General features: G+C 43.8%; 2 protein-coding genes, 1 long non-coding RNA gene and 1 other non-coding gene across 4 annotated transcripts; 2 read left to right on the top strand and 2 right to left on the bottom strand.

Moving 5' to 3' along the window:
- Nucleotides 1–885: 885 nt before the first annotated feature.
- LOC115048082 (polycomb protein suz12-B-like) lies at nt 886–11,042 on the bottom strand. Its single transcript, XM_029509333.1, has 16 exons — nt 10,874–11,042; nt 10,345–10,391; nt 10,178–10,242; nt 6,956–7,024; nt 6,571–6,620; nt 6,377–6,462; nt 6,048–6,294; nt 5,487–5,589; nt 5,273–5,378; nt 4,886–5,060; nt 4,711–4,799; nt 4,344–4,487; nt 4,004–4,161; nt 3,732–3,930; nt 3,535–3,614; nt 886–3,410 (listed from the first exon to the last, which is right to left on the bottom strand). Exons 1-16 carry the CDS (start codon nt 11,040–11,042, stop codon nt 2,972–2,974), a joined length of 2,226 nt encoding a protein of 741 aa, XP_029365193.1. The 3' UTR covers nt 886–2,971.
- A 1,914-nt stretch (nt 11,043–12,956) lies between these two features.
- Nucleotides 12,957–15,986, bottom strand: LOC115047867 (uncharacterized). The gene is made up of 2 exons (XR_003841033.1): nt 15,857–15,986; nt 12,957–14,530 (listed from the first exon to the last, which is right to left on the bottom strand). It is a non-coding gene; the product is annotated as an uncharacterized LOC115047867 (long non-coding RNA).
- A 491-nt stretch (nt 15,987–16,477) lies between these two features.
- trnat-cgu (transfer RNA threonine (anticodon CGU)) lies at nt 16,478–16,549 on the top strand. The gene has a single exon. It is a non-coding gene; the product is annotated as a tRNA-Thr (tRNA).
- Nucleotides 16,550–16,900: 351 nt separating this feature from the next.
- On the top strand, nt 16,901–21,617 carry tsen54 (TSEN54 tRNA splicing endonuclease subunit). The gene is made up of 12 exons (XM_029508811.1): nt 16,901–16,990; nt 18,094–18,252; nt 18,341–18,404; nt 18,517–18,600; nt 18,714–18,812; nt 18,893–18,945; nt 19,083–19,190; nt 19,387–19,849; nt 19,929–20,064; nt 20,161–20,221; nt 20,364–20,477; nt 20,743–21,617. The coding sequence occupies exons 1-12, from the start codon at nt 16,935–16,937 to the stop codon at nt 20,891–20,893; spliced, it is 1,548 nt and encodes a 515-aa protein (XP_029364671.1). The 5' UTR covers nt 16,901–16,934; the 3' UTR covers nt 20,894–21,617.
- Nucleotides 21,618–21,659: the final 42 nt, after the last annotated feature.

Genomic DNA, 21,659 nt, shown 5'->3' with positions numbered 1-21,659 from the left:
TCATAAGAGCGACTTTGGGGCTGATTTCTGTCTTTTTGTCCACCTTTCACCCAAAAAGCCTCCTTCAGCTTTAATCCAGACTGCTTCACATTCGTCCAGTTTCACCTGAAGACTTCCAGGAGGAAAATTATTCCTCTGCTGACCTCTGGAAGAAAGTCCGCCGTGAGTCTGAGAGCCCGAACTGGAGCTTTAATACACTTTAATACACTGAACATTAACAGAGTTAGAATAATAGAATTTGGTTAAATATATACGTAGAGAATTTTTGTCCGCTTGCTTTTGTTACCATGACTTTGGTGACTTTATTTTGAAAACCGGAAGTAGTAACCGCTCTATTGACGTCATCTTATTACCGTCATGCACATCCTGGTTATGACCACCAGAGGGCGGCAAACACTCATCATCCTCAGTTAGCTATTATAATAAAAAAATAAACATTTAAAAATATAATTTATTGTTTTTAAATATCTCATACATGTTAGACACACACAGGCTTGTCTAGTTTCTAAGTTTTGAACAATTTTCTGAAAATATTTTTAATCATGTTAAGACTGAAAGTGCTCAGGCTGCACACACTTGTTGGAATATGTTCACGTTTGTAAATCTCTATTTTATTTTATTACAGTATTCGAGTTAATAAAACCTCCAAAAACCAACAAACAAAATGATATATTTGGGTAGTCGCACATTGTGGCCACTGAAGGGCACCAAAACTCCTCATTCAAGGAAGCAATGAGTATCAGATATAAAAAAAAAAAAGACAATAACACAATTAGACATTCATCTGTTCTAAAGAAACAATCAGTGGAGAGACATCCTCAGCAAACGTACACAAAACGTTCTGTTGGTTTGTTTGTGATAAGAGAAAGAAACGGACCACATGACTGACCGTTGTACAAAATTGTTCTTTTAATAGAAAACCATTATGACTCAGCTGGTTTTACATTATTGTTGTATTTCTTGACATGGCTCCTCTCATCTTGTGCAAAATGCTGCTTGTCTTGTGTGAATCAACAGAAAAACCTTAAAATAAACAAAAAGTGCTCTGCACGTCACTCTGAACTGTCACATCTGAACCAAACGGCTCTGAAAACACTCAGCAGACCGGATTCCTGTGAGAAGGATTATCCTGCATGAGACTTCCTGACTGATGTAAAGCTTTTAAAAGAGCTGCAGCTGCAATATGAGGAGTCACACATAAAAAAAAAAAAAAAAAAATCCAACCATTCCCATCAACCCTCCAAATATTTCTGCATCAGTGCCGGTTCCAACAGCTGGCCACATCTGGAAGCTCCTAACTGCAGATAACACCATCAAATGAAAGCAGAGCAGTAAAACTGAAACTGTATCTGGACTGTTGTGCTCTCAGACCTTGGCTCATCTGACGGCAGTGCTGTTGGGTCAGACGGTTCAGAGATGCAGCCCGAATCTGCTGTGCAGAAGCAAAAAAATCTTCCCCAGAAACAAATAAGTGGATAAGTCTGCAGCAAATTCGCCTCCTTTGGTCTGTAACCTAAGAAACTAACAAAAGCTCCCAGATGGAGTTCAGCTTTCCAAATAACCTTATTCCAAAGCTAATGTATGACACACTGTTTCAGAGTCATATATACTTAAACAGGTGCAGCGAAGAGTGGAGGAAGAACCAGCAAAGAAATCTGTCGTCTCTTCGTCCATGTTCTCTGAAGGTGAAGCCTCCTTCGTGTGATCTTTCAGTTAATGAGTCATTCAGTCTTTAAATTGCAGCTCGGAGGTTCAGAGAGGATCAGCTGATTAACAAACTGAATGAAAACATTGACTCAGCAACACTCCTGCTGTGAGCAGTTTGTTTGTAAGAAAAGATGCTGCGTTTTCCGTCCTGAACACGTCAGGCTTCGTCAGACCGGTTGTGGATCTGACAGGAGGCAGAGTGTGGCGTGAGAGTGAGGAGTTTCTGTTTGATTATAAAAAGCAGCGATGCACCTTGACCTTTATCAGCACTGGCAGTGTTTCCTGTTTTCCACCAAGAGGAATAAAACAAGGAAAAGGGTGAAGCACCAGAAGGAGAAGCTGTAAGCAGACGTGTGTGTTCGTGCTTCGACTCTCAGAGCTGATCTGGATCAGTGGAGCCTTTCACTTGTAAACATGTTGATCCAGGACTCAGTTGTCTGAACCGGCTCATGAACCAGAACCAGAGCGAAGCGGCAGAGACATCTGGTCCAGGACCTGATGAGACCTGATCAGACTGTGGCACCTTCGTTCGTGTGCACGAAAACAGTGATGAATGAAAAACCTTTGGTGGAGCTGAGTGTGTCTGGAAGGTCAGTGATTGAGGTTCCTTAGCAAAACTATGGAGGGAGCACAAAAGGAATCTGATTGGTTGAGACGCGAGGCGGTGCAGAGGCAGGTGGGATCAGGTCTGGAGGAAAAATTCAGTCTGTTCATTCACGTCTGGGGAAAATTTACAACCAAATTCTGTTTACAATTTTTTTTTTTTTTTTTGAAACACTGAGAAGAAGAAGAAAAAAAAAAAAAGCTGCAAAATCCCCAAAACTTTTGGGAGATTTGTTTGATCTGATGAAACAGATATGGGTAAAAAAATAGTGAAAGCAGATTTTAAAGTCAAAATCCTGAGTTCTATTTTTCAAAAGTCCAGAAATTACAATGAGTTTATCTCACACAGACACACACAGTCTGTACCAAGCGTGTCTTAATGCACAGCTGAAAACACTCAACCTGACCGGCCTCATTCTTTGTCTCAGACTGAGACCTGGTTTGTTTTGTGCTCACTTCATAGTTAAGTTGTTGATGAACTTGCTGGTCTGGGAATATTTCCGATTCAAAGTTTTTTGCCGTCATGACAAACCTCTGAGATTAACAGTCGGGTTGTTTTTGTGTCCTGCCTTTGAAAGTGTCATCCCTGCAGTAAGTTGTGTTTGTGCTTTAACGTCTGTTCCTGGATCCGGGATTTTCCAAACTGCTCAGGGTCTTTAGATCAGTTTAGAACCGAACCAGAGAGTTTCTGCTTGTTCAACATTCGCTCGGTCGTGGCTGCTCCTCTTCCGCTCTCCTCCTGGTTTTCCTTTTCCAGGCAGCCAGCGCTCGTCTCCTCGCTGTAGGGTTTATACTCAGACGGATCCGGATCGGGATCTGGATCCAGCTCTGGTTGGGACTCCACAGCTGTCTCCCAGTCTTCCTCCTCCTCCTCCTCCTCGTCTTCCTGCCTGTCTCTCTCTCTCTGGGTGGCCTGGCTCCTGATGAGGCGGAGTTGGGCCATCGCCTGGTCGATGGTCAGCGTGCTGACCAGGTTGAAGTCGTGCATGCTGATGAGGTGCAGCAGGAAGTTGCGGCAGAGGTTCTGTTTGACGATGTAGGCGCCGTGGTTCTGGGCGAACAGCAGGCAGGCCTCGTTCATCTGGTTGTCCGCTATGAAGCTGGATGGAGGACAGACACAGCGTCAAAAACTGAGCTAATAAGTGAGAAGTAGGACCATTTTCCCATTAACTTCAATACAATACGACTTTGTCCCTGGTTGTAGATGTTGAGGAAAAGACTGACCCATGCTTCATGGCGTGCAGGTTCCACAGCTTCATGATCTCCTTCTCACCTTCGTTGACGTCGGTGAAATCCTCGATTTGCTGAAGAAAAAACAAAAACTCAGATTCACTCTGATTTTAATCCAAAATGCTTTTCAGACTTGAGGACCTGCAGAAGGTTGGATGATGAGAGTCAAGGAAACTCCGGCTGTGACCGACCTTGACAGTTTTCTCTTTTAGCCAGTCGGGGTCCCTCTCGTCTTCGCTGTCCACCTCCATCTCCTGAGGCCGGAGTGGCAGGCAGCTGTCGCTGTGGAAGTAGAGCCGGTTGTGTCCGCTGATGTAGGTCCTCTGCAGCTCTCTCTCCCCGTCCTCCAGCTCCAGGAACTCAGACAGGCTGGGCTTCGTCCTCTTGGGTCTGGACAGAGGACAGGACGTTAAGCCTCCTCTGACAGGAAGTGAACCTGCGGGGAAGATAACGGAGGATCTACCTGCAGACGAGGACGTGGGTGACGGCGGTCCTCTTGACGGGGCCGTTCCTGCTGAAGGCGAAGCCCGGCTGGCTGTGGATGTCCTGGGGGTTCCCTGCATACGAACCATCATAACACTCATTGATGGAAACCTCGATCTTTGCTCCTTTAGGATGCGGCTGCCAAAGATCAAGGACTCGTGTGAGGATAAAAGACATTCCATCAAACGTCAAATTTTTATTTATTCTTTTATCCGTTTCCTTCGTGAAAACATAACATCTGATGTTAAGATTTCTACTTTAAGTAAAGCATCTTAATTTGCCATGTAGGACATTTTCTCATCTTTGCGAGTCCGGCTCACCACGTAGTTGAAGATGAAGCGGGAGTGGGACAGTTTGAGGTGTTTGAGGAGACTGTAGAGCTTCCTGCAGTTCAGGGTACACCAGGGACAGTGAAGGTCGTCTCTGGCCTCCGTCTGCTGACGAGTGTTGTTGTTGTACTGAAACTGGACAAACACAAACCAACAGTGAGCCGAAACAGCACAAACTAACAGCTGATGAAGGGATTATTATTAGATCATTGGAGTACCACCTGACTGGGTCCCTGAGCTTTAGTTGGGGGGTTAAGGGTCATTTAGCCTCACTGATCTCCGGTGATCTGTATTTATGTTCAATCCGATGAGATCAAACTCGGACTCCTGCAGGTGAAGGACATCCGGTGAGACTCACCTGGTAGAGGATGCGAAGTTTCTGTCTGGGCTCAGCTGAGATCTGTTCTCTTCGTGTTTGCATGTCAGTGTTGACGGATTCTTTCAGGGCTGCAGAGAAGAAACACCGGCTCTAACTACTGACACCTGCACTGACAAAGATCCTGTTTGTGTGTTAGTTACTTTGTCGTGCTCACCCAGTGTCTGTGTGGATCTCAGGGTGCAGGGCCTGGTGTCCTGGTTAGTCTCGGAGTTTCGTGTGGCCAGAGGCTTGGCTACGGGTGCAGTGGAGCGATCGGAGGAGTCGCTGGTCCAGCGCAGTGTGAACTGCAGGGTGGGACCCTGAGAGAAACTCTCAAACGGAGGTAAACGCTAGAAAAACACAAATCAGACAGTAAAAAAAAAAAAAAAAAAAAAACAGATGCAGATTCAAGGTCCATTATTCCAGAAAGTTTTCTATCACATCTGAGTAGGATTTAACTACCTGCCTGGTTACCACAAACATCTTACATGTGAACATGTTACATAAAAAGAGCTTTCTCTCTCACGTGCAGACACACACACACACACACACACACACACACCTTCCCATCCAGGATGGTCTCCCAGGTCGCCCTCTTCTTGCTGATGGGACACTCCTCCATCTCTTGCATAGACACCTCATACTCTCCGTCTAACAACTGCAGACGCCTATGCACAAACACATCAGTGTTTTCTCACTTCTTGTTCCTGCTACACAACTGCTGCTTTTCCTGTGTCACAACTGTGTTTGTGAGTGTCACACTGTGTGAGCTTCACCTGTTCTTATCAAACACCGTCATCTGAGCCACGAATGTGGTTTCTCCCTCCTCCCTCAGAGAGGAGCTCCTCCTCTTCCTATTTACCACTTCCTCTGTAAAATCTGAAACAGACATCACATCATGAAATGTAGCTCGTCTTCATCACACTTTGATCATTTTGTATGCCGGATCTTTAATGGGGCGCCCTCAGGAAGAACCGAGGTGACACGTGAAATTACGATTTCATTTATTAAACGATCTCCATTCAGATCAGCGTTTTAGCTGCGTGTCGGAAACAATCTGCATCCAAACCGAAACGCCTGAAAACACACCGATGTGACTATTCTGATACTGGACACGTCCACGCTGGTCTAAACAGGAAGTAGAATGTGTGGCTGTGATCTCCATTTTTCCAGAGATGTGTTTTAAAACAAAAATGTAGCAGTGTGAAGGTGACTGTAAAGAGAAAAACCAGACGTTTAGCTAAAAAAAACCCTGAAAGCGCCGGGGATATTTTTTCCCCAGCTCACGCTGAAATGAACCAGATCAGATGTCTGTGTGCGTCTTGTGCGGAGCTGACCTCTGCTGTGGTGATTCTCTCCGTTGGTCAGGCCGTTGATCTGCGTTTGGGTGCACCCAGGCAGCAACACCCTTAACAGTAAAGAGTAGGACTTGACCATGTGAGAGTTGCTTGGTTCAAACTCGCTGCTGGGGACCAGCAGGGAGGGGAAGGAGCCTGGCTTGGCCTGGACCCCAGCGCTCATATCTGGGTTCAGAGGAACCTGCTTCTTGCCTGTGGGGACCTGCTTCACCGGGCAGCTCACATCCTGGACGGCAGAGGAAGAGGAATGTGGGTCACTGAAATTCTGAAAAATAAAAGCTCATCATCTAAATGTTCATCACACACACCTTCCTCTTCTTGTGGCAGACTTTGATCAGCAGCACCTCCAGAGACACAGAGTTCTGCTCATTCTCACAGTCCTGAGAAGGCTTCCCTGGAAACACAACGTCACAAACCAAGACACAACACTTCCTGTTAGTCACAGTTAATCAGAGGAAAGAGCTTGTTTAGAAACGCCAAGGAGGAGGAAGCTCAAACTTACCAGCTTTATGGAAAAACCCAGTAAAGGTGAGCTGCAGATTAGAGGCCAAGCTGTGGGAAAACACAGAAACTTTAAAAGCAGCTGATGTGGGTCAGGATTAGGGTTTGGTGTGATTAAATATCATCTGGATTTAACATCAGGACTACAGTTTGAAATCAGGACAGCCAATGTCTCTGATTAGGAGATCCTTCATCCTCAATATCTTCACCAGAAGTAACCAAACCCATTTAATTATATTCCCTAAGTATTAAATACCATCAGAACAGCTGATCTTCCCTTGGAGGATAAATTCAGTGTGTTGAACACCTCTTCAAGTTTTCCATATGAAAGGACTTGACTTATCTTTAAAAGTGTATAAATGTTGACACAGACCCTGAGTGTTTACCTGTGAGTCTCCTGTTCACCCCTCATCTTCTCCACCTTGAACAGCAGGTTGTCAACTTTGAAGGTTTTCCTGCACACATGGAAAAACAACTGCAGTTAGGAGCTACACAACCACCACTCGTGACTGATCTGCAAGCACAACAGAGCACTGGACAGAGTGAGACCGAGCCAGCGAGGGGTCAGAATTCCTGGCTTCATGATGTCACCTCGTCCTCCCATTCCTCCGTTTTCTCATGTTTTATAGACCAAACAGCTGATTCGTCAGGAAACTAAGTTAAAGGTGAATTGATCACCAAAACGATTAGTTGCAGCCTTACATCTCAAAACCAACCAGTCGAATCAGGTTGAAATGTTGTTTATAGACTTCCAGTTGGTTGATTCATCAGCTCTGTGTGTCAGGTGTTGAATGTTTGGCGCCCAGACTGGATTGAACCACCTTCATGGATGGAAAGTGGAAACAGCTGACAAACCCACTGTAGCGAACTTTAATTACCTTTGTTTAAAGAGTTGGCACGAGTTAGAGTTAGACGACGCAGGGCATTTTCCACGTGAATCCAACCATGACAAGCTTTGAGATCTGCGATCATTTGTCTGCTGGTTGATGTGACGTTTTGTTTGCATGATACAAAAGCTGACGATTCATGTCGGCATGAGTTGCATGTGCTGCTTTGTGCGCTGGATTCATGCTAAACAGGAAGCACAACCACCTGGCTCAAATTGTTCCCATTAGTGTATAGAGTTTGGTGACCTCATATAAATCCATGTTCTGTCCGGCGTCAACCTGAGAAGCAGTCTAATGAGCTGAAGTAACTGAAAACACCTGGGAGGCCGTGCAGCGCCCTCAAGTCTTCAGGCTGCTTTCAGACAAACATCAAAAAGTTCTGCCTCCTTCCTCTTCTTTCATACAACAACGCAACATCCACCAACGCACCTCATCAGCTTAACATGAGCCAGCTCTCCTTCCTGGTGCTTCACCGTAACACGAACGCCTCTGTTTTCCTGTTCTCCAGGAGAAAATGATCAGGGTTTGTGCCAGATTCACCCAGTTCACTTGATTCACTGTAGCGAAATTACAGCATTTCCAGATTTCATATTGTCTGCGGTTGTTTTCCCAGCACTTTGCTGCAGGAACCAACAATGCAGCAACTATAAAATATAATGAAGTAATCCTTAAATATTCTCTGAACCTGGATAAGCAGAACGCTGCGGCCAGAGTCCTCACTAACACATTACACCTGTTCTTAAATCACAACACTGGCTTCCTGTGATTCAAAGGATCGATTTTAAAATCCTACTGCTGGTCTTGGGCCTAAAGACCGAAGAGACATCCTCGTCCTCTACAAAGCACCCAGACTCCTCAGGTCCTCTGGGACAAGCTTGGGACTGTTCCTAGAACCAGAACCAAGCAGGGTGAAGCAGCCTTTAGTGATTATGTGGAACAAACTGCCGGAAAACCTGAAAACATTCTTATTCAACGCTGCATTCACAAAGTCCACTGAAACCATTGCTCCCTTTTAATCACTGTTTTATAATTTCTTTATAAAATTGAATTTATTTTTAATGTAATCTTTTCTAAATCTTTTGTTTTAACTATTAACTGTAAAGCACTCTGAATTACTGAATGTATGAATGGTGCCATACAAATAAAGCTGCCTTGCCTTTTGCAGTCAGGTTGCTGTAAACCACAGGAGAGAAAAAAGGATTTAAGACCTTTGTAAATGGAAGTTAAGGTTTTTTTTTTTAAATACCTTTCAAGGTCTTTTCAAGAGCTGCATAATTACCTACACCCTGTGGATCTGCTGCTGCTGGCTGGCTGCCTTTTACTTTAATTTGCTTACAGTTACATACGTCAGGGTCCAGAAGTCTGAAACCACTTTCCCATTAATGGTAAAGTGGTCTCAGACTTCAGGACGGCACAACATCTAAAAGATCTGAGCAGCTTTGTGGGGTATGGACTCATTCTGACACACTTTCAAACTGTAACAATTCTGTGCAGCGTCAAGTCATTCTTTTGCTTCTGAGCCCTAGTACAGAACATTTCAACTCACTGCTGAGATTATCTGCCTTTCTTTGTGAACAGTTAATGGCTGTAGAAGAGCCCTGTGCCAAAATTCATTCATTCATTCATTTCAAATCACAAGCTCAGTTTCATGTGACTCATTTTCTGCTGTACTTGTGAAACTGAGCTGAGCAGCAGCCGTCACCTCGTTCATAATCTCCACTTCAAATCAGAAAAGGAACCCAATCTAACGGCTTCCATCTTTAAGAAACAGAACAAAAGTGGTGGTGGTCTGGTCTGATGAGGGAAAAAGACAGACTGAGACATTCCAGACACAAAATGATCATCTACAATTAAATGGATTTAATTCCTGCTTATTCCAATGAACATGTTTGTTTTTAATCATGAAAATTAAAATTAAAAATACAGCAGAAACTTTTCCATATTCACACATTTACAGAATTAGTGGAAGACTTTTTTACTCTTTTTTTATACACAAAAGCCCAAACAGCTTGTATATTTATATTGGAAGTGATCCACTGATTAACCACAGTCACTAGTTTATTGGCAGAGCAGCAGGAGATCTTTTAATACCAGCGTCAACATGATATTGAAGTTTTTGTACGAATTCTCAGTGTCTTACTTTTCAAATAATTACACCTCATTTCTAGTGACGTTACAGCACAAACGGTTTTACGAGAACACTGACTAAGATAGCAATAAAGATGACTCAAAAACCAACACACCCCATACATGGGGTCCAACAGCAGCTAAATGTCATTTTTGATAACACAGCTCAAAATGCTTAACATGTAGTTCTTCAGCTGAACATCTGTGACGCTGACAGAGGGGGCTCACTATTTTTAACACACTCCTTTAGTGCAAACTTAACCACAAGCAGCCCCATGTGTGTCAGCAGGATCTCTTTTTTCTGGTGAAGCGTCTGTATGCAAAGCAGCCTAACTGAAAACGTGTCTCCTATCTCAGTTTTAACTGAGCCAGGCTGTCCCCACCTACAGCCGTTCACTCATTCATGATAAGAGCTGGCCTGCTTTCTAAGAGTAAAACTATTGAACACCACATTTTAATCCAACCAACAGCAAAGAATCTTAAAAAAAACAGAAACACAAGAAGCCAATTAACACTTATCACAAGATGTCTATCTGGGCCTACAAGTTTTCAATGAATCGCATCACAGCATTATCAAACAGCATATTCTGTTACCTTTTGGTGTTATTCCTTGAGTTTCTGTGGCACATATAAGTGAGAGTCCGGTGCAAGAATATGGGCTGAAGTTTAAAAGAAAGAACAGTTACATGTATGCTTCAACATGCAAAGAGGTCTTACTCAAATTAATCATGTGACAAGTTTGAAGAAAAGGTGAAACTCACAGCGATCAAGTTTCGAGTGCGTAGGAATCTGTAGATTTGTGTTGGTTCTGTGAAGAAATATAGATGTTTTCAGGGAAGCCAAAGACACAATGACCCAAATCAAACATCCATTTCTTGAATAAAAACTTGAAAAATCAAATCAATCACTTCATTTTAACATTTGTTCAGTTTGGTTGCAGTTGCTCATTAATATCCATCTCTTTCATATCTTCATTTTGGCATTTTGCCTGACTAACTTTGATTTGAAGGAAAAACTTTGTGCTCAGTTAACTTTCGTTTTCTCTTTCAATGACACTTTATAAACTGCAAACTGACAGATTAACAGAAAAGACAGTTAAACACGTGATTGTTAAGTTTCACTGAAATGTGCACAAAAATATGAAGTGTGGCAGCACTTTCACACGTGTTATTCCGAAATGGAAGTCTTCGTTCGCAGATAACAGTCCTGTCTGTGCATTCTCCTCTGGCCTGACTTTAAACTGTGCTATCGGATTTTTGGAGACATAACTTGGTGACAGCAGTAACTCACTCTCGAAGGCCTGCAGGAACAACTCGTGGTCGTCCTGAATGAGCTGCATGTTGGGCTTCTTGGCTGCAGCCACCGCGGAGGACGGCTGGTAGAACCCGTTGGCTTTTCCTCCAGGACCGAAACCGACAGGGTGGCTTCCACCTGAGGAGCTCTGCTTATGGGGAGCCATTGTCAAAACACCCCGCCCCAAGAAAAAAAATATATATGGGGGGGAAATAAAACTTCCCCTGCACCTGATCGGTTTAAAGAAAATAATCGAAATAAACTACGGTCCTTCCTTTGTCAAAACAAAAGAGCAGCGTTGGCAGAGAACCGGCCGCCTAACACAAACTGTGTCGACTCATTTTCCGGAGCGGATTCAGCTTCACTTTCCGCCCGTTCACACCGGACACCGGTGTGGGTGGGATGGGAGGATTTTCGGTCCGGGTTCAGACCTCCGGAGGAGTCCGGGCTGGGTGGAAATGCGCGAAACAAGAGAGCAGCCTCCGGCGAGCTGAGGCTCGCTAGCTAACCGGCTAACTTCCTTAGCCAGCTAGTAACGACCGCGGGGCTAACTGGCTAGCATTGTCCGGCACTTTTTACTTCACCGGATCGGAAAAACCAAAACCTTCCGCCAACCTGCTGTCGACGTGACACCGAAAAACGGCTCAGGGCGCCTTTGGTCTCGATGCCACGGATTTTCTTCGGCTGATTATTCACATTATTTGTCGCCGACAGGCTGTTGGCAAGTTGGGAGAGCGGTGCCGGAAAGCGGCGCGAATTAACGCGGACGTGATTGCGTTCGTATTTCCTAAATAAAATCGAATCAAGTGTGAAACTGCGAAGCGCGGGTCACACGTGTTTGTTTGTTGTTTTGTTGATGTGACATTTTTTTTATTTAATCGAAAAGTCGCCGAATAACTGTAGAATTATCGAACTTGGGAGGTTTTGAAACGAAATCGTCTTCGACGGGCGGCTTTTGTTTTGAAGGCGAGTTTCCGCTTTCTTTGGCCCAGCCGTAAACTTGACGGATGCGCGTTGACGCTTCGGCGTTGAAAGATCCCGCCTTTCGTCGGCTCCGACCAATCACAGGGCTTGTTTGCGAAAGGCCGAGCTCTGATTGGCCGTAATGTCGGGCCGGTTCCAGGCACGTTTGCCGCCCGCAGCAGCGGCAGCATGGCGGCCGGCGGCTCCGCTGACGGCCGGAGAGCTCCTGACAATAAATACAGTAGGAATAAAATAAAGTTAGTCACACGTCCCATTTAATGCTGTTTGTTACCCCCCGTGTTCAGAGGCGAACTGTACGGATTCTGCTGATCAAACATCAATGATTGATTGATCAATTTATTGAATACAGAAAAATAAAGTTTGTCTTCACTGAGTGACTGCGGCAGCAAACAAATTTAGTTTATATATATATGTATATAGTTTCATATACAGCATTATTTATATCTTGATATCATTCGGCCATTGACTTTAATTTCATCTTTGCTTTCTACTTTATTATTACATTATATCTGTGTTATAAATCTAAAGTTTCTGTTTTTATTCTGGAGCAGCTGTAACAAACCAAATCACCCTGTGTATTAATAAAGATTCTGATCATTCATGATAATATTTTATTTGTTAACACAGCAGATGATAAACACTTATTAGGATTGCTGTGATAATTTTTTTCCATCATTAGATATGGGACAAATGCCTTCGTAGAACACATATGGTTCAGAAGGAGCACTGCATTCCTGCACATGACTAAACCATTGACCTCAAAACATAATGAGGACAGAAATAGCTCATTGGCACACAGTGGTTGAACTCGCACACTGGTGATACATTTCCACTGCGTTACTGAGCTGCACCAATACCAAGCACTGACAGTTTGGCTCCATTCCTTTTTGATTTTTAAAATCTTGTACATATTCTGTTTTCTCCCATATCCAAATGATTAATATCTGCGCCCATCACTATCACACTCATGTAATTGCACAACTGTGGCAAAGTTAATTTATTTTTCAGTCAGGCTTTCTGCCTCCAGATCCTCCACAAGACTGTATCCTCTAAAAATACACATTTCCCTTCATATTATACAAACTTACACTGCAACTGCAATTTAATCAGATTTCCTTTAATGAATACAAAAGCAAACGATGGCAGCAAATATCCAGAGTTAAAAATAGTTTGAAAAACAAAGAAAAGTAGTCTTTCTTCCTATTGTAGATTATCTATTCAACAGTGACAGTGAGATGTTATCAATTAAAAAAACATGTAGAAGAAACCTTATTATTTGAACATATTCCCTTTACCTCTAATGAACCTTTACGTGGTTCATTAGAGAAACATACAGTATACAGATACAGCAGCAAAGTCACTTATAAGTGTTGGTAAAAACCAGGACAAATTAAGCTCTTCCTCACGCACTCATACAACCCGTCTCTCCTGCTCCAAACACCACATATTACATACTACTTTTTATCCTCAGCATAAAAAAAATAAGAAAAAGTAAAATAGCAGATGAATTCACTTCTCGGTGTTTCAATCTTTTAACAGTGCTTTTTGCATTTACCCTGTTATTTCAAGTTTGCCACCTGGAGCCAGGATAATTACAAACCACAGCAGCCATGAGGCATTTCTATGCCTTTTAAAAAGTCACCACGTGACGTCACTTGCCTGTAACAGTGCAACATAATCACTACCCCCCCATAGTGCTGTGTCCCTTCATCATCATGGTGGAGTATTAGAGGCAACTATTAAGTCATGATTACAATATAAATTATGTCAAGACGATAACACCAACTTAATAGTCTTAGAGACATTAAGAATCTCTATTAAAAGAACAACAACTTTAGAATAATTATATTTGGAAAAAAAAGTGATAATTTGTCAACATGAAGTAAGGACATTGTGATCTTGGAGCCAACAGTTAAACTTTACTTAAATTCTGTAACAGACCAAAGGTTTTCAATGATAAATCACATTGGAATTTCAGTGACAACAGTGTCAGTCAAGAGCATTACTTTAGTGGGTTTTTCTAGAGATTAAAGTCCTCCAAGCTTGGCAAAAAAGTGCAAAGTTACCTTGAGAAACATTTCTGATTCTGGGTTAATGCAGACATTAGTCCAAGGAACTTGCCAAGATTGTTAAATATTGAAAATAAACAGACAGGAAACTGAGTCGGACTACCAAATTGGTGCCGACAACAGAATGCCTGTTTTTATTGGAGCTATTACAGTTGGGTGAGTTGCCCATCAGTGCTCCTGACCTCATCTGGGACATCCAGATTGTACCTGAACATGCATGATATTCAAGTGGGAGAAGCTGTGTGACTCAGACTGACAACATCTGGATGGAAAATAGCATGGATAATGAAAGATATCCTGCGACAAAGTAAAAAAAAAAAAAAAAGACTGGAGAAGCCCAGGTCCACAAAGCTTTAGTGTTTTCTCCATAGTATATACGTCATGAGCAGGATGAGGCCTGCCGACAGGCCTGCGATCACAAACTGATGGATGGACAGGACGTTCTCCAGCGTATGGATCCTTTCCTCCATTGCACTGGTGTGGAAGTAGTCATAAATGCCAGCTCCAATGCTCCAAAGTGCCCACATGGCATCCACCACCAGCGGCATGATGAGGCAGACGGGGGGCGGGCTCAGCTGCAGATCCAACAGGCTGTCAAAAACTGGCACAAGAACACAAGACATGCCAAGATTTCAGTTACATTAAACAACGCTACGCTTCAAGGTCACTCTGGGATGAAACTCAATATTCCCCTGAACAGCATTCCTTTCTTGTCATCATACGCATCAAGTTTGGAAAAAACAGCTGTCTCTGACAATGAACCAAATTAATTAAAATTACACCATTTAAACTTTCATTTGGCTGTAATCACATTTGTGTTAACCAAAACATGATTGAAGTACTCAGTGACTTCACTAGAAGAAAATTGTGTTGGTTAATTTTTACTCCCAACCTTTAGCTTCAAATAAAAGAAGTTGGTATCATACTTTTTCATGAACATCTTATTTAGATATCCCAACATTGTTAATCTGGATGGATTTGTCTATTTTTTAGAGTAAACACAAGAAACTTGTGCTACTGAAAAAAAAAAAAAAAAAAAAAGACCAGACTCATTGACTAACTCCCTAACAACAAACTTTCAGTCTGCCTCATGTACCCTACAGACAATATCTAACTAGCCCAGTGAGCAGTGATAGCTAACATGTCTTTGAGGTCATCAGGTGGGAACCTCCTTTCACTGGTGTTTTGTCTAGTTAGGCCCACGACACCTCCAGGAGGCTAAACCGTGAACACTGGGGTCCCAGAGTCACCCCCCTAATGCCAGCCATCACAAAGACAACTATCTCAGACAGCACCACTGTCAACTACTCTGACCTCTCACCAACTGCACCAGTGAAAGCGGGGTGGGGATATTGACCCTGGTTCGGGTAGGGTGGAGAAATAGAAGAGGTGGAGTTAAAAGTAGGGATGGGATACAGACCCTGGTTCAGGTAGGGGGCATGAGTATACAGCGTGCAGGAGGTGGAGGACAAAGTACGCTAGCAGATTCAGCAACCAAACTCATCTGAACAGTCCTATACTTAAACCAAATCAAAACAATACAGACCAACTCACCTGGACTAACCGCCTGGTCTCAAAGAGGCTCAAACAGGCCACACCCTCCACTTAAATACACTTCCTCTTCCTGGATTTCTTTCTCTGCTTCTCCCAAATGTAAACTATTTCTAATAGTTTGATTCATGCACAGATTGGTGTGAGTATTATCATCATATGTCATGTTTGAACCCAACAAACAGTAAGGGACGACTTTAGTGAAACAGAAAAACAAAATGTGCAGGACAATTTGACATTTCCAGAAAAAAAAATAAACTCCAATATTGAACAGATCATCTGCTAGCAAGCTAACGCTGTAGCCTGGAGAGCAAAACGTCTCTGTTCTTTCAACCAGATTTTTTTTTTTTAACCAAATATCAGTTGTGGTACTTACAGCATTTAGTCACTGCTGACACCTGCACAGCATTTTAAACATGATCGCACGACTTTCACATCGTATTCCGGTTAAATCTCCGCCGTGCTTCAGCTCCCATCGAGTCCAGCCGCTGCCACTTCCGGGTGTGGCTCCGATCGAGATCACGTGTCCGATGACGCAACGTCCGCCAAACTTCATTGAAGTATATGCAACTTTTTAGTTTCCTCCGCGAGCAAAACAATACGGATTTATAAATCAGTGTTTACCATCAATAATGATTTCTGCCGTAACATCCGGCTCTCCCTAAGATTCGTTTCAAGGCGGATTTAGATATTAACACGGCTTCTTTATGATACCGGCAAATAGAAATAATAAACGTCCAAAAACAGGAATCTTCCCTCAAATTATTCAGATTGGTCGTTTTCTGATTTCAGGATTGAATATGAAATATTTTACGGAAAAACTAAACAAAAAAAGAATCAACTTGTGTAGAAGTGAGATGTTTAAGAAAAATGGGAAATGTGAAGCGTCCTGAGGGGAGTTTGGAGCCGGAGCCTGTCGGTGCAGCACAACACAACACAAAAACAGCCACAGATGCACAGATTCAACTACACACCCGTCTCTGCACTTACACTACCGGGCGCGGTGGCCAAGTGGTAAGGCGTCGGTCTCGTAAACCGAAGATCGCGGGTTCGAACCCCGTCCGTGCCTGCAGCCCGTGTTGACCTTCATGCTTCTTTTTGATGACAGTGAACTCCGAGCTGCAGCTTCTGTAGAGCTTATTCATGTTAAAGTAGGTGGACAAATGGGCCCGGTTCTTATTTAAACCCAGAACAAAGTAGAATCAGAGACAGAAATAGATTTATTAGCAGCTATGTGTAATAAAAGCTGTTTCTATCTTGGACAAGGGAAAGACAGAAAAAATATAACATATATAACATATAAATATATTCTTTAAAATTGTTTCCAGTTAGTAATAATTTTAATTGACTCTGACATCTGATGTATTTATGTGAACAGCAGGTCCGGACCCTGAACCTGTCGGGCGGTAGGACCCGGAGGAGAGCCGGAGGAAGAGCCGGGCCGACGGCTCATCATGGCGGACAAACACAAACCGGACACCGACAGGAGCTTCTTCAGCGAAATTCTCAGGTGAGAGTTCAAAGCTTCAGTCTTTGTGGGTCTGCGCCTGCTTTTGCCCGCTTCTGTCTCAGGTTGGGTCTGTTTGGTGTCTCCTGCTGCTCACATGGACACACTGGGACATCCCACAGTTACACATGGCTGAAATCATCAGCACATCAAATATGACATCAAACCTGTGAGCTCTGCTCATCCTCAGAGGGACACTGAGACACTGAGACTCTGTCTCCATCTGTGTTGTTGGAGGAAGAAAGGCTTAAGACTTATACATATACAGTGACATGCTTCTTTATCATAATAACTATATTTATACAGCACTCTGTCAGAACTGAGGTGGCTTTAAAGAGGGAAGGCAGGAAAATATGACAGTGTAAGATTGTATTATTTAAAAATGCTTTAAAGCAGTCAGTGAAGTGAAGCGAACACCAGCATAATGTGTTACCAGGAAGAAGCCCAGCTGCTGTTTTCTGCATTTGTCAGTGTCTTACAGTTCATTGTTTTTGTCGAGCGTCTGGGCGATGTCCTGTGACCATGAGTCACAAAGTCATGACTCATGGAAGTAGAAAAAATACAGCACAGGCTGGATTGAGGTGAGCTTGTCGTTCTGGTGACGAGTTTTATCGAGACATGCCTGAAGATGTTTTGCAAAAGTACAAAAGTTGAAGAACTTATTGTTCTTCCTTGATTGACACTGAGAGGTGTCATCCCTGAGCCGGTTCACGGTGGATTCTGAGGTCTGCTGGACTACTGTCCTGTTGTAGAAACTCCCCTCTTTCACTTTCTGGACATTTCTTTCAGGATTTGTTGACAGTAAATGAGATTCATTCCTCTCTCCCACTTATTGCTCCTCATCCAGAGCACTTGCTCACAAAACTAATCTGGCTTTTTGTTGTTGTTGTTGTTGTTGTTGCTGAAAGATTTCTTACTCTTGAAGACCAGAAGATCTTTTCACCTCCTCAGTGGTTGAATCGAACATTAGAGCCAATTCAGAGGAAAACAGAGCAGAAAGCAGGCGTGCATATAGAGGCGGGGCTGTTCTGCTTTAATTTGGTGATAAATCATTCACTCCCACGTGTCTGGAGCTGATATTTATTTCTTTTTTATTATTATTCCAGCCCATCAGAGCTGTTTGCTGCTCGGTCCAGGAGTCACAAGATCCCAATCCGAGGACAGAAGGATTTCTTCCCCAATGACTCGGAGGAGCAGAGACAGCGACTTGAGCAGTCTCTGAACGAGCACTGGAGCCTCATATCAGAGGAGAGAGTGGAGAGGCTGTGAGTAGGCCGTCTGTCCGTCCATCCGTCCGTCCACCATGCTTTACTTTGACTTTGTCAGTATACTGATGGTTGTATTTGACTGCAGGGGAAACCTGGTGAGGGCCAAATGGATTCCAGGTGACCAGATTGTGGAGCTTCAGTCTCCAGCTGTGAGTCCGGCCTCAAATGACACAACTACAGCCGCCCTGTGAAGAGCTCATAATGTCTACGCTGCATCCTGTCAAGTATGTCATACAGCGATTATATCTTCTATCTGAACAGGGAAAGTTCTGGCAGACGATGGGCTTCTCCTCCGACGGAAAACAGTTCCTCCTCCCTGAAGAGGCGCTCTACCTGATGGAGTGTGTGAGTTGGTCCGGGTCTGTGGTTCCTGGAAAACCAAATGATTTGTTTAAATAACAGCGATGGAGCCGGTGTGCTCTGGAAACCATTAAATGATGACATCTGTGTGTGAACAGGGAAACCTGCAGGTGTTCCACAGGGACCTGCCGCTGTCCATCCAGGACGGCTATGAGAGGTTTCTGTCCCCCAACACGCTGAGACTTCAGCAATATCAGGTACAAATACTAATCCGATCCAAGTTCTGGAAGAGGAACACCATCCTGACCTGATCTAATGGCCCCTTTTCATTACGAAGGTGTTTGGGCATTTGAAGAGGCTCGGCTACGTTGTGCACAGGTTTGATCCCAGGTAAGAGCGCCTTTAGGACATGTATAGACGATCTTTGTGACGTAGTTTGGACCTGCTGTTCTCTGGATGGACACTTTAAGTGGGTTCAGGTTTCCAAAGCCTGCTGAATGCCCACGTTTTGCTTTGACTTCTTCCAGTTCGGAGCCGTCGTCCTACGCGAGGCGGCTGAACCTGCCTCAGTCACGTGACAGAGCGGGGAGGCAACTGAAGAGGAAGCGCAGCGCCAGCCCCACGCCATCATGCAGGCAAACACAAGTCCTATATACAAACCTCTCCACACAGTAAAATAGATTTATTAACCTGCTCTTATATTTCATCAACAGAATTCAGTGACAAAAGTATATTTTATTGTTTGAAACTATTGTTTTCTCCTGCTAAGCTGTCATTGTATGAAGTAAATATATGCAGTTATTGAAAAGTTTGTTCTCGTTCACGTTTTAGTCGCAGTGAAGCGCCAGAGGAGTCGACCACTGAGAGAATGGAGGATGATAAACCTCGGCATGACGGTGAGGAGGAGAAAACAGTCCCAGAGTCACAGCTGACAGCCTCTTCAGAGGCTCCATCAGTGCAGGCCGCCACCACCAGTACAGCTGAAGAGCGCAGAGGGAGGAGCTGGTGGATGACGGAGGATCTGAAGCACAAAGCATCAGTTCACTGCCCCCCCTCTGCTTCCTCCCACTGGGACTTCAGCACCGTCCCTTTCCCTGACCTGGGGGGGCGGCTCTCTGGCTGCCTGGCCTCTCCAGACCCCTCTCTGCTGCCGGGGGCTTTAGCCGTGGGGGTCTGCGACGTAGCTGCCTGGAAGGGGAGGATCAACCTGCGAAAGGTGAAGATGTCTGCGAAGGAGAGGAACCGGGAAAAAGAAGTGTGTCGGCGGCGGCGGGACATCAATAAAGACAGAGAGGTTTGTAGCAGCTGATAAATGTTTTAAAGGGATATAAAAGAGGAACATCACAGAGCGTCACCTTCTGAGTTTCTTTAAGGTTCAGCAGTGCAGCAATTGGGCCGATTATAAGAAGCTCCTGGCGAAGAGGCAGGGGAGACGCAAAGGTCGGCCAGAGCACCTGTGGAACAGAGAGGTCGCCCCTTTACACGACCCGAGACAGCCCCTCCCCACAGGTGACCTCACACAGACCTGCTCTGTAAAGTATAAATACATTTAACGCATTTATTTTTTGTTTCCTGAGTTGCTGATATTTGTGTTTCTTTCCTCAGGAGAACTGTTGGATAAAATCAGCGTACTCAAATCTACTAATTTGCTGGAGGGAGCGTCCAGGTATCATCTGTCTCTGCTTCCTGTTATTATACCTGTGTCATAATGTTACATCAACTCTGAGCTCAACAAACCAAACCAAAGACGGCAGGAGACGTGTGGCGCCTCATTCAGACGCTAATGACCTTGTGCTTTGTGTGTTCAGGTTGAAAGGGTCAGATGAGTGGAAGATTTGTTTTAATGTTTACCAACCTGACACGGTGGCTGACTTCAAAAAGAGCAACCCGGGAAAACCGTACTCCCGCATGTGTGTGTGCAGGTAAGCACAGTTGTTTGGCTTCCCGGGTCAGTTAACAGCAGACAACAGGCATCAGTCGCACAGTGACTGCAGATGAATGGATCCTTTGTGTGCTCTTACTGTGATTGAGACTGCAGTTATCTCATGAACCAGTTCATTACTGTTGTATGGCAGAAAATACGGACTGATAGGCATCGAGATGTTTTCCCCACATCTGACCAGAACACATAGCTGCTGTTGGCTGAATTGAATCCAGCTTGTGATTCCTTCCTCTGGTGTTTTATAGTTTCGATGATCCCGTGCCGGACCTGCGTGCTATCAAGCTGCTGGCCTCCCAGAGCGGAGACGTCCCAGTGGTCATCGCTGTGGTCGACCACGGAGACATCTCCTTCTACACCTTCAAAGACTTCCAGCTGCCAAAGGACGTGTACCCCTGAGACCTCGCTGCTCCCTTCACCCAAAAGTCACCCAGGACTTTTAAATAAATGTGCGTCTGTTGGGTGGCGGACGCTGCATCGTTCTCTTATGTGTCTTACTGTGGGGGGGGGGTATTTTCGGTGGCAAAGCTTTTACTCCCCAGCTCAGAGCTCTGAGATGGACAGAGTGTGTGTTGTTTTATAAAAATGATCACTTTTTATATTTAGATTTGACATTATAGATTCTGTGTTTGGCAACCCATCAGAAAATCAACCCTTCAGTTTCTTTAAAGTAAAGATTTGTTTTCCTTGAGAGAAGTTTCTTCTAGAAAACAAACGATGGATCTGCGTTTTTTTGTTGTTTCTTTTTTTTTGGACCTTCTAAACTTCCTAGCTTTATGTGGCAATAGGAAAATGATCATCAAAATCCAAGGTGTGCATCATGATTGCTGATAAATTTGCACTAAAATAACTAATGTTCCATACTACAATCATCGACCGCCTCACAGATGGAAGTTTGAGGAAGTTGATCCTCACATATCTATTTTGCAGGTCAGAGCATCTCTAACAACACAACAATGTTAGGACATATATATATGTATATAAAAAATGCAGCTCCTTATTAAAGACGAAATGTTGCTAATTGTTTTTTTCTTTAGGGAGTTAAATGTGTTTTGTGATGAAACAGAAGACTTAAGATGTTTTAAATGAAATTAATTAAAACCACGATGGGAGTTTCATGTTCCACGGTGTGCAGGTTTATTTATTTTTTTACTTACCACTGCTA

Source organism: Echeneis naucrates, chromosome 8 (genome assembly GCF_900963305.1).
Source record: "Echeneis naucrates chromosome 8, fEcheNa1.1, whole genome shotgun sequence".
NCBI lineage: Eukaryota > Metazoa > Chordata > Actinopteri > Carangiformes > Echeneidae > Echeneis > Echeneis naucrates.
This window is presented reverse-complemented; position numbering and strand designations above follow the sequence as displayed.